Source organism: Drosophila montana, unplaced genomic scaffold (genome assembly GCF_035044405.1).
Source record: "Drosophila montana isolate Dmon_TW-CO22-7 unplaced genomic scaffold, ASM3504440v1 contig_2581_1, whole genome shotgun sequence".
NCBI lineage: Eukaryota > Metazoa > Arthropoda > Insecta > Diptera > Drosophilidae > Drosophila > Drosophila montana.
The window spans coordinates 1,036,859-1,050,115 of NW_026997444.1; the positions used below are offsets into that span (position 1 = coordinate 1,036,859).

Here is a 13,257-nt window from a genome sequence, read left to right on the forward strand (position 1 = left end):
ATAAACTTGTAACTTTTAAAATGTCGAAAACTGATGTGCCGGACTTAAGAATTGACTCCGCCAGGATAGAACTCCGCCGGAATATAACATTTAACGCAATTTCATGTATCTGGTAATCATTTAAATGAATGCCTAAACACTTAACTACATGTCTTTAGTCCTATTTTTATATATAGATTGCAAAGCCGTGGAAAGTGCTGCTTTGACTACAAGCTTCCGGCAAATTATTTGCATTTTGTCGGCACTAACGATGCCTATGTCGTGAGGATGAAATGAAATAATTTTATTATTATTTACTTGAATTAAACTAATTATAACATTTATGTTTAGTTGACTATATAGCTGTTATAAAATGTTTTGCGTTTTAAAATTTTTGTTATTTGAATACCCTTTAACTTTTATTGAAAATATTTAAAGAAAAAACACTACTCTATTTTCCTTTTTTTGTACAGCATTTGACCGTTTTCCGATTTTTTTAAAGCAGATTTAGCTATTTTGGTTGCTCAATAAATGGCAACACTGTCAGTCACACCAAAAAACAGTGACTAAAATAACTACTTTTAAACATGAACATGCAAGGGAACTGTACAAACGAATAACTGATCAATGGTGAACAGCTGAGCAGAACAAAACAATAAGAAAGGAACACGGTCACTAGTTCAGTTTAGTGAGCAACATTTTCTTGTTCACGTATTTATGAGCAACCCATCACTGACATATATGTTTATCGTAAAAGAGCATATAGGAATGTAAATGCACATAAAAGCTGTTGATCTTTAAAGAATACCTAATACATTTGTGTAACAGGTATTATTTTGTTGTTTATTTTGTTTGCTATTTTGTTGGTATGTCATATTTTCATTATAGAATTTTCTTTTAAATATTCATGAAAATAGAATTAAAGCTGAGTAGCTATGTATTTGTAAACAGCTGGTGCCAAGTAGCTCATTTGTATATATATACTTGTGTATTATTGTTTTTATTATACATTTTAAAGAAGTGATTTCTGTTTTATTGAATCGCAAAATCACAATAAATGTAAAGATTTCAATATCAACAGACAGATGTAGCACTCGGTCATATTGTATTTATAACATTAGATCAAAATCAACTAAAAATACGTCATACCTACAAATTTATACTTGCTTTACTAATCATATACTTAAACAGGTTACAGTGTTTTTGTCCGAAATGCCCCTGAACTCAGCGCCTATCTACATGAGCTTCTATACATACCCAAAAACACATACATACATATGGACGCCTACAAGCCCGAATAACTGTGCAGCTTCGCTTCTTCAAATTGCTCTACACTGGGGCCTACGTATTTGAATAACTGCAGTGTTTCAAGTTGAATCATTATGAAATCCAAATGTGTGAATAGTTAAGGCAGAGACCTACCATAAGAACTTACTTATCTTCCTTAAACCTATTGAAAATGGGTAAAAAGGGTATAATCGTTTTTTTTTGGAAATGTATGTAAAAGGCAAACGGAAGCATCTCCGACCCCATAAAGTGTATATATTCTCGATCATCATCAATAGCCGAGTCGATCTAGCCATGTCCGTCTATCCGATCATATAAACGCGTTGATCTCAGAACCTATAAGAGTTTGAGACGGTTTCCACAAGAGCCTCTCGTTATATTGTCACATAGAAATTTTAAATCATTAAAATAAATGTCATTCTTAATTGTTTAAAATATAACGGAGAAGGCTTTGCACTGTTCAAAATTAAAATTAAAAGGATTTTGATAACTGGTCGCAAAAGAACCTTATTTTGTCTTAGCGCCATCTTTTTCGAAATTGGCGACAAGCATCAGAAAGCAATTTTCCATTTAAACAAGTAAGTAAGGAAATACCCTGAACCTTTTTCAACCAGAATCAGCTCGCTGGCATTTTTAAAATATAAACAATTAATTCCGTCTGCCGCACAAAAACAACTGAACCAATTATTTGTCATCGCCTGATATCCTAACAGCACACCGACATGATGAAAAAAGGAACAAGAGGTTCTAATCGAGAGATCCCGACTAGGGAATGCCCTGAACCCTCAATGTACTTACCTTATGTGATGAAGATGCACGTTAAGACGGGGTTTCGGGAAATTCCACCCGCATGTGTGGAAAAATCGCAAAAAAAGTTTGCATGATACTTTTTTGTTTGCCATCCCATCGGCCACAAACTCATTTTCGAAGATCTTTGTTCAAATTCACTTGAGGGGTGTTTCACAATTTTCGAAAAACGCATTCCTCCTTGGTGGAAATGGGGGTGACGTTTCGCGCTCAAATTCATTTCCAAAAATCTATACGAAAAATCAGTTTAGACGTGTTTGACACTTGTCGCAGAATTCAAGCTTCCTCGGTAGAAATGTGATTCAAAGATGTATGCCTGTTTGTTCTGTGAAGTCTGCATATACTTATATGTATGCGTGTTTGTATATATGCAAACATGCATACATATGTATTTAGAAACATACATACACACACGCATACATACACACATGCATACATACACACATGCATACATACACACACGCATACATACACACACATGCATACACACACATACATACATATGTACATACATACATATGTATATACATACATATGTACATACATACATATGTATATACATACATATGTACATACATACATATGTATATACATACATATGTACATACATACATATGTACATACATACATATGTACATACATACATACATATGTACATACATACATATGTACATAAATACATATGCACATACATACATATGTACATACATATGTACAAACATATGTACATACATACATATATACATACATACATGTGTACATACATACATACATATGTACATACATATGTACATACATACATATGTACATACATACATATGTACATACATACATATGTACATACATACATATGTACATACATATATACATGCATGTGTACACACATGCATACATAATTACATATATGCGTACATAAATACATACGTACATACATATGTACATACATACATATGTACATACGTACATACATATGTACATACATACATAATTACATACATACATATGTATGTACATATATGCATACAAGAAAAAAAACAGACAACAAAAAAAACACTTCACTACTAGCTAAGCATGAAAAATTGCAGAGCTTACTTGAATTCTTGAGAATCGAGGAGGAGAGCACTTGGCAGAAAAAATTCGTTTTATTTAAATTTGCAGCACAGCGACAAATAAGCTTGGTGTGCGTTCGGTATTAGAAAACAACATGCGTGCATACATATGTATATTCATAAATGCATTCATCACATACACACCTACATACACACACATACACATGCATATAAACACACACATATATATACATAATAATTATGTGCGTTCGTAGAAAATGCCTGATTTATTATTTAGTTTGTTCCATATAAGCTCACTATTATACAAATCTAGAATCTATACTTTATTTATTGTTAGTATTATATATGTTGTCATTGATTTTTGTCTTAGGGAATCCAGTAACTATTTTGTTGAGTAAACATTTAAATTTTTCATCAGCATCATTACCTCTGGCAGAGTAACTGGGTTAGAGGGCAGAGACATTTGGAATGGGTTTTTCAGCAATTCCTTTTTCTTTTAAGAAAAAAAAAGCGAGAAATTCTTTGGCTTGTCAAATTTATCTTATTTTAGTATTTATACTTCGTTTGCTATGCCTAGAATTATATGCAACTTCGATTTAAAATCGGATATTGATCACAGAAATTATAATATAAGAATAAATTTAAATTTAAATAATATGTATAATAGTGTAATTAAAGATTGAATGTTATTGAGAAGACTGTTTATCACACAACTAGTAACATTTAAACTCGTATATTAATTTAGAGACCGTATAATATACCCACAAACTATTAACAGAATTATATGTATTTCAGTGTATCAATCCATCATGGCTACTGAAGTTGATGCTGCCGATAAGGATTGCTTAGTTCGCGTTGCAGTACGGTGAGTGAAAATAAAACAAAAATTGAAATTGAATTGGGAAATACAAAGTCAAACATGAGTTTTTCTATTCTTTAATGATAGTAAAAATGGGTTCTTAAGTCTTTTACACGTTGTTTTGGTTTAGGGGCCTGTTCTGGCAATCAATTCGTTGGCAGCCATCGAAGAAAAGCGCCAAACACATTTATTTATATCTATAAGCTATGAATATTATATTCTTTGTGATCATTTGTCTCTCCGTACAAACGCAATTCCGTGTGCAGCTGACTGCTTTGACCACGCCCACAATATATATCATATACTAATTAAAATTTAAAAAAAAAAAACCAAATACCTTCAAAATCGAGGTGATTTAATAGGTATAATTATCCAATATAATGCATTTTAATATATGATTGACTATAATCAATGTAATTTATTAAATACATCGAAATCGAATATCACTGTCGGTCGAAATAACTTCAAAACTATTATGCATATTCCGGTTAAATGTAAAATATATGTGTTACTTTTACAAAATCAAATATAAAGTTTAAAGATCTGTGTAAGTAAATTGAAGTGTTAAAATTCTTGATGGAAATGTACATCCCTAGTCGGAAGTGCCTGACCAAATGTAACCCTGGAGCCAGAGCCGTGAAATGGTTAGACGTCTGTAACAGAAGGGATGTTAAGAGGAACAGACGATAATAGACGAGAGTTGGGTTCGAGCTTTTGAAGCGAAGAGCAAGGAGACGACAACGAGATACGTCTCGTTGACTACCATTAGAACGGAAATGTATTACTGTGTCAATAAGTAATCGGATTTATCAAATGAATGAAAATCAATATATCCAGATTAAACTAGAAGAAGTGTGAAGTGAATGGCTCCAGAAAATCGTTGGCTATATTTATAGGGGCTCAACCGGGAGAGCCTGTAAATTAAGCTAAGTTGGACAATGACCATTAGTGTTCTTAAAATGACCTATAATAAAGTAGTTTAAACGCTAAAAAAGAACAATTTGTGACCCATATTTGCGACCTTTGATTCTTCGACCATCTCAACCCACCACCGTACGCATTCACTCGGTCAAAGAAAGCTGGCCCCTCTAGTCCCGAGTAATTGCCGAGCTTCTCGTAAACCTACATGAGTTGGTCATCGACGCCATTGAATATGCCGGTGACCTAGGCTGAGCGCAGGACACTATGATGTCTGTTTGGACTGGTCCCATAAAATATAAACATCAAGAAGGACGCTGTATTAAGGCTCCCTTGCATCCATGTCTGAAATGAGCATTTGTCAGCGGACTTTGGTCATGCCAACTTATTACACATGATTTTGCGTTTTGTAAAATAACTGATTTTAAGGCCAAGGAACTTTACTTTGCATGTTTATCTCAAGCGGTTTACAGATGGATGCAAAGCTATATAGAACGGGTGGAGGTATCTTTTGACACAAAACACTGAAATCGCTATCGAAATTCGATTCTGGACAAGCATCATTCAATCAGGCTTAATTCAGAGTATGTTTTCGAAGATGTGAATTAAAATCTTCATTTGCTAAATACATTTTCGAATAAATTCGGTATTTATGGTCCCATCTTAACAAAAATTTCAGGGCTTAAGTGTAAAACTCAAATATGTGTATATCGAAATAAAATGTATTTCCTATTAAACTGCGTTTTTCTCTATTTAAGGAATAACGAGGGTATATCAAAAAATAAAATAACATATATAATAAATCTGACCAAAGTAACCAAAGCATAATAGATATGTACGAAGCTGAACTTTTTACTGAAACATCCTTTTGGACCGAAGGTGAGCACTAAGACAAGCTGTTTAAACTGCCAAAAGGGGAAATGGCTGTTGAAGCTAAAACAATGTGCATTGAACTATAAAAATACTCTTTTGATTGCTCTTCAGTAGAAAGATTCTAAAACTTCGGGTGGTTAATTTTTAAAATGATATCTATATCCATATAAATGCTGTTATATCTAAAAATTAATTATGGGGTACAGTCTCCTTATGACTAGTATAGAATTTATGCATGGAAATTTAAGAGCATTTGGGTAAAGTAAGCTAATTTGATTTTATATTTGGGATTTATGCAGAATCCGACCGCAAAATTCAAGGGAGCTAATTGATATGTGCCGAGTATGCACCACCGTAACTCCTGGCGAGCAGCAAATTGTTTTGGGATCCGACAAGGCGTTTACCTTTGATTATGTCTACGATGTGGACTCAAATCAGGTACGTTTACAGCAACAACAACAAATAATCAAATCATTTACTTTTCTTTATTTCGTAGTGTGATATATATACCGAATGTGTGGAGCGTTTGGTTGAGGGAACCTTACATGGCTATAATGCTACAGTACTTGCGTACGGCCAAACTGGCTCTGGAAAGACATACACAATGGGTACGGGACTTGACCCCACTTCTGGCGACTATCGTCTTGGAATAATACCTCGCGCAATCCGACATATATTCGCCGGTATCGAAAGAACGCAGCATCCAGAAGATAATGACGTTTCCGTTACAAATTCACAATTTAGTGTGGCTGTGCAGTTTATAGAGCTATACAACGAGGATATTATTGATCTTTTAGACCCATTCAATAAAAATTCAACTTTTAAAATTCATGAAAGTGGCAACGGAGAAATTAATGTAGCGGGTGCAACGATTAAGCCAATAAATGAACCCCAAGAGGCCCTAAAGTGAGTAGATCATCGATAAATTCTGGTACAGAGACAATCACTTGCTCATGCTTCCTGTAATCAGATAAACTTTTCATTTGAAAAAAAAAAGATTTGCTACACCCAAATCAAGACAATGAATAGCTTCCACCTTTGAATCGGCAAGTTTTTTAAAGTTGAGCCACCTTACAATTTCCATTATATTGTCACAGATTTCTCCAGCAAGGCGCCTTAGCCCGTACAACTGCTTCAACTAAAATGAATGATCTGTCTTCTCGATCGCATGCAGTGTTCACAATATTTGTTCGCAGACAGCATGTCGTTGAGCCAAAAGTAAATTTTGCGGATAACGACTTTGAAACTTTGACGTCTAAGTTTCATTTTGTTGATTTAGCTGGCTCGGAACGTTTAAAACGAACATTAGCCACAGGAGAACGTGCACGCGAGGGAATATCAATTAATTGTGGCCTGCTAGCACTTGGAAATTGTATCTCCGCATTGGGAGATAAATCAAAGAAGGCTTCGCATGTGCCATATCGAGACTCAAAGCTTACCCGTCTTCTTCAAGATTCTTTGGGAGGTAATAGTCAAACATTAATGATTGCATGCATATCCCCAAGTGATCGGGACTTTATGGAAACATTGAATACATTAAAGTATGCAAATAGAGCTCGCAATATTAAAAACAAAGTTCAGATTAACCAAGATCAAAGTTCTCGAACAATTTCGGTTTTGCGAAGAGAAGTCGCTGCCTTGCAATTGGAGCTTTTGGAATATAAACAGGTATATTATTCAAATACAATTGATAGTCTTTATAGATAAATAATAAATAATGCCAGTGTAGATTTAACCTAAATACAATTATAGTGGGTTTCTAAAATTAAAAAAACCTAAGGGGAACCAATACTTGAACACCTGTGCAGATTCACTCAAAAGCACTTTCGATATATAGCAAAGATCACAAAACTATATCCTTTGCTTTATTTCCCAACTTCATTGAAAGACCCTTTTGCTAAAACCTTTTGTAATCTAGCTGCTTCACGAAATTGTAATGGGGTGTATCCGATTGTGTAATATTTGTTCACACCCCAATAATAGTTAGGCAAAATATTTTGATCTTTATGTGAGCACAGTCCAACTAAGGATAACTTTTTAAAATTACCTTACATTAATCCCTTTTGTTGTTAGTAGAAGAGGATTCAGGGTATCCCTTAGTTGGGAACTCCCGACTGGTGATTTTTAATTCTTTTATTTGTGTTTAGAAAAAATAAAAATCTACTTGTGGAATGAGAGTTAATCGTAGGGTGGGAAAATTTAAAATAGGCTTAAAGTTGTATCAAATTTAAACTTTAATAATAATAATAATATCTTTTCTTACAGGGTAAACGTGTGTTGGATTCCCAAGGGAATGCGTCAATTTCAGATACATTTTATGAAAATACTATGTTATTGGCCGATAATAAACGTTTACAGCAGCGACTTAAATCAATGCAGGAGACTATTAACATATTGGTAGATCGAAATGCACAGCTTAAACTGGAAAAACAAACACATGAATGGTCAATTGGCGACAGCTCTGATTTAACAGTCACCAATTTGGTGGGAAATTATATAATTGAGATCGAAAAATTACAAGCGAAATTGCTAGAATCGGAAGAAATGTGTCAACAATTGAAAAAATACAATTCGACAGGAAATTCACCACGTGCTAATAAAACAGTTCGCGACGGTAAGAATTTTAATAAACGATATTGTGATAAATATTTCATAGTTTTTTTTTTCGCAGATCCAAACGTTATTATAGACATAGCAAAAAGAGGCTTAGAGAAGGAGCGGGAACTTTTAATGTTTCGTTCATTACCTGGCATACCTAATGAAAATAATCATTTAATAGAACTGGAATTTTCAGACAGCGAAAGTGATCCTAATGGTAATAATAAATTATGAGTATATTAAATAAATATATTGAATATCGCTCTTTCTTTGCAGAAAAAGAAATGGAAGATGATTTAAATGAAATCAATTCAGATATAGAAATAAAAACTAAATTAATTGAACAATTGGAGTTGTCTCAAGAGAGAATGCAAGTTATGCGGCAACACTATGAAGAAAAGCTGACGGCGTTAACATCGAAAATCTTTAGCACTCAAAAGGAAAGAGATGAGGTGTTAGCAAATATGGGTAAGTTTCCATGTGATGCTTTGCTAAGACTATCTTGTTGTGCCTTAGATATCCTAAAATGGAATTGCATTAAAGTATTCATTATAAGCTAATCGGTACCTCGCTAACTAACTAACTACAACGCTGCCCCTGTGGAAGACTTGAGTCCATGTTACGCTGGCGTCATTATTGAAGGATGTTGGGGTTAACAGTTGGAGTTGGGTTGTCTCGCATCCCAGATCTAAACATTATAGAGAAGGTCTCGTCGTATATATATAGAAACAGGAGCCCTAACTTACTCAAATAAAACCCGAGGCTGGAAACCGATATTTTTAATTAATGATAAACGAGGGGATCCATCGATAATTTAAAACATTCTATTAATATATTCAAAAATCGTAATATTTTTGCAGCTTCCTCTTCAAATAATCAACCAAAAGACAATTTAAAATCAGTTAAAATTGAATATGAGCGTAAGCTCAACGACATGAACCGCGAACTCAAAAGATTGCAACAGACACAAAGAGAACATATTCGACAACAAAAGGAGCTTAAAACACAAGAAATAAAACTGCAAAACTTGCGAATGGAACTTAATGAATTAAAATGTAGTAAGGCAAGTACTCAATTAAATGTAAGAATTTAAACATACTATTTTAGGACTCGGGAAAATAATACTAATAATATAATTAAGTTATTTTAACTGTTGTGGGTGGAATTTACCTAATCGCTGAAACACGTATTCATAAAGTTCTTAAGTTCAGATTTGTAAATAAGTTTAAAGCAGAGAGAAAATTAAAAATATTTTCAAAAATTTTATATTTTAGGTAAGGTTAATGAAAAAAATATCAGAGCAAACAAGCCAGCATAGAGAGGAAAATACAAGAAAAACTCGAGAAATCGCCCAATTACGCAAAGAGCAGAGACGGCAAAAAAATGAAGTTTTGTCCTTACAAGCCAAAATGAGTGCAAAGGAGCAAATTTTGAAAAGGAAAACTGAAGAAGTGTCTGCTCTGCGCAGAAGCCAGCGAAGTGGACATGTATGGCAAAGGACGAGTAAACAGTCAGCATCAAAAATGGAACAAACACGGTCCTTACATCATCGTTGGGAAAAGTTATCTCGCACGATAATACAGTCTGCCAGAAACAAGCAGTTAATCAGTCAATTGGAAACTGAGTTGGAACGCCTTGTTAAAGAAAGGGAACAACTGTGCCGTGAATTGAAAGTAATTAAAGATCCGCAAAATATTGAAGGGGGATCTGAGTATTCAAACGAAGAAGATAATCTAAAAACCAATATAGGCTATGTACAGGAAAACATAGAACATGTTCAAAAAGCAATTATGGAGTTTGAAGATATGAAAGACCCCGTGCACAATGATGCGTTTAAGATTCAGGGCATCTTAGACACGATAAGTACACTGGAAGAAGCGAAATACTTGCTTCAAAAATTGTCGGACAACGCTATTTTTATCACGTGTAATTCGTCAATGATCGAAAACCGTTTGCAAGAACATGAAGCCCTACTTAAAGAAGCTCAACATGAAAGTGGCATACAACAACAAATTTTGCAATTTTTTTTGGCAAACAGCAATAATGATCAAATTTTGGATTTGTTTGATTCTCTAAATTCGGATGACAAGCTTCGCTTAAATCATTTAAATCGCAGCTGGTCGGAAAAGTCGCTAATCAGCAACGGAACTTATGATATTCCTCGCGAAGAACCATCCTTTACCGAAGAGCAAGTGCCGGAAGCAAGATGTTCGCCATCCAACACAGATATTGAAAAGTAAGATATATATAATAACCCTTCATTTAGAATCGATTATAAGATTTTGTCCAAATGATATATTTTTTTTAAATCGTCGTCTGGATGATTATCGCTAGCTGTATCTACAGCCAGGGAACGTAGATAACATTTTCTTTGTTTTAAAATCTTTGCAGCTGTCGTGAAAAATATCGTTAAGAAATATCTAGTTCTTGCTTTTAATCGGGGTTTAGCTTGAAAGACAGATTACTATCTGTCGAATCTACTGATTGAATCTGTTTGTCAGTCCGTCTCTCTGTTTTATATAGGTATGGGGCTTGAAAAACAATTATTTCATAATTAATTGCCTTGATCCGACTGGAGGATAAATGGGGCACTATAGCGGCAAAATACCTCCTGCACAAGCGCTCGCGCTACGGTTCGTGCCGTCTGATTTGGGAGAGTAGTAGTGGTGGGCAGGTAATCCAGAATGTCGATCGCAATACGCCCGAAAGGAGCGCCATTGGAACCTGGCTGTAGCCGACCGACCGTTCGGCGGGAGGGTCGTTTCCTGGCGTTACACTTCGGGCACTGAGCGCACCAGATTGCCACTTCCGCACTTTGCCCAATCGAATAGTACAGCTTCTTCAGTTCGGCCAACGCTTTACTGTCGCCAAAGTGGCCTCCAGTGGTTACGTTACGAAGGGTATCCTCCTGAAGGTAGGATCAGCACACCTTGGTCTAAGTATAGGGTACTAAGCATATCCCAGTAAGCTTTGATTTCCGGGATCTCACTCGAGGTCTCCTTTGCTCAGCCATGAGAAACCGATTTTCAGTGTCTTATCCACGTTTTGCAGCTTAGCATTGTCGATTGACTGAATTTTGTAGAAAGAGAACACCTTGAGAGTCGCCCTGCTCGTCTTTTTCGCATACGTGACACTCTCCGCAGTGACTACGGAAAAGGCTGTCTGCGTTTCCGTGCTGTCTGTCACTGCGGAACCGGATATCCATTTCATATTGCAGGCGTTCAACCTAGCGCGCAATTTCGCCTTCGGGCTCCCGGAAGTTGTAAAGCCACTTAAGCAAAGCATGATTGGTACGGAGCAGTAACCTGCGTTCCATTCCGTTTCATTCCTTCGCAATAATTGGTAGCGTCGGTGTCTAAAATTAAAAGGTCCTGGGGTCCGGGAAGCTGAGAACGGGCAACTTCGTCAACCTTTCTTAGAGAAAGTGGAAGGGCGGCGTGAAACGAAAACAAGTCGGGCTTGGTGATCTCATGCAGCGGCCAAGCTAGTGTGGCGAAGTCCGGGATAAATTTACGGTAGTAGGAACATAGGCCCACAGAGAATCGCACATGGCTACAAAATACTTGGCTACGAAGGCTTGGATAACTCTTGTCATGGCACGCCTTCATTCCGTTGTAACTCACAACCTGTTCTAGATAATTAACTTCGGTGAAAGTGAAGAAATGGCACTTGCGGAGACTCAGCTTTAGGCTGGCGTTTTCCAGACGGTCAAAAACCCGCTATAGGTGAATATAATACTCTTCGGCCGTGGGAGAGTGTACGATGATATCGTCTAGATACACCAACACCTACCTCCATGTGACACCGGCAAAGAGGCTGTCAATCCGACGCTCGAAGGTACCCGCGGCGCCGGGAGCGTCAAGATGTCGTCCATCCAGGGCAGTGGATAGAATTCCTAGACGGCGGCGAAAACAGTCGCCGTTGGTCCTTACAGAACCGAGAAAAGGTATCCTTTTCCCGCCCTAAGACCGGTGGTGGGTAGGCCTTAGGCCGGGCTAATTGCCCATGTTCTTCATGTCGCTACTATCGATTGGCAATCAATTGAATTAAAATTTTTGTCAAAAATCGGTTCGATCGTGGTGGGAAACTTTTTTGATGATTTTTTTAAAAATATCTCGGCCAAATCCTATCCAATGACTTAATGACTCAATCCTAAGAAAAACAAGATGCTTTAGACTACAAATAAACACTAAAATATTAAAAAGACAACACCAAAAATTTGTAAATAACTTGTTTAAAAAAAAGAATATTGTATTTTTTTTTACATGATGCAAGCAAATTTGGAGTGCTCACGATTTTATTAGGTACAAATGAAGCTTACTCTACAATCAATCAATTATTCGAAACAGTATGCAATTCCTCGGATTACTAAAAATAATTTAAAGTGTTAGTAATCAAGAAATTTTATTGTTATTTTTTATTTATATTTAAATTTTAGTTGCTCTGACAAAAGTCCAAAAGTACGCGGACGTACAGCCCGCCGACACGATCTCCTTTTTGGAGAAACAGGTTTACCTAACCAAGTATGTACTATATTATGTGACTTATATGACAAATATTGCAAATTCGTTAGTAAATACTAATTGATTTTTTTACGCAGACACTTAAACCACATCATCTTGACCAACTGAATGTAATTATGGCAAGTGGATCCGAGTCCTTCGATTAAGATGGTTGTTAAAAATGTATTTCTATAAGTTTTTATGCGAATGTTAAAATAACCTTACTTTATATAATAAAATAAATCATTGTACAAATATATATAAAACGTTTCTTTGTGGAGATTGAGTAAATAAATAAAGTCTCTGGCTCCTAAACAATTGGCTTATTGAGCACTTGTTGTTCTGCGGCTCGTTTTTTTTCTAA

At 35.6% G+C, this 13,257-nt stretch overlaps 1 protein-coding gene across 4 annotated transcripts; it reads left to right on the forward strand.

Annotated features, from left to right (window-relative positions):
• The first annotated feature begins 667 nt into the window (after positions 1-667).
• On the forward strand, positions 668-13,211 carry Klp31E (kinesin-like protein 31E). 4 transcript variants are annotated; one of them, XR_010436356.1, is made up of 13 exons: positions 1,721-1,844; positions 3,939-4,008; positions 6,093-6,231; positions 6,290-6,699; positions 6,891-7,461; positions 8,059-8,407; positions 8,465-8,608; positions 8,668-8,859; positions 9,252-9,454; positions 9,666-10,627; positions 12,667-12,777; positions 12,830-12,914; positions 12,992-13,148. XR_010436356.1 is itself a non-coding variant. In XM_064683116.1 (12 exons), exons 2-12 carry the CDS (start codon positions 3,953-3,955, stop codon positions 13,058-13,060), a joined length of 3,180 nt encoding a protein of 1,059 aa, XP_064539186.1. In that variant the 5' UTR covers positions 668-807; positions 3,939-3,952; the 3' UTR covers positions 13,061-13,211. The 4 variants fall into 4 exon arrangements, 3 of the variants coding, with proteins under 3 accessions (XP_064539186.1, XP_064539187.1, XP_064539184.1); XM_064683116.1 differs by lacking the exons at positions 1,721-1,844; positions 12,667-12,777 and adding an exon at positions 668-807 and having other exon boundaries at positions 12,992-13,211; XM_064683114.1 differs by lacking the exon at positions 12,667-12,777 and having other exon boundaries at positions 1,723-1,844; positions 12,992-13,211.
• The last annotated feature ends 46 nt before the right edge of the window (positions 13,212-13,257 follow it).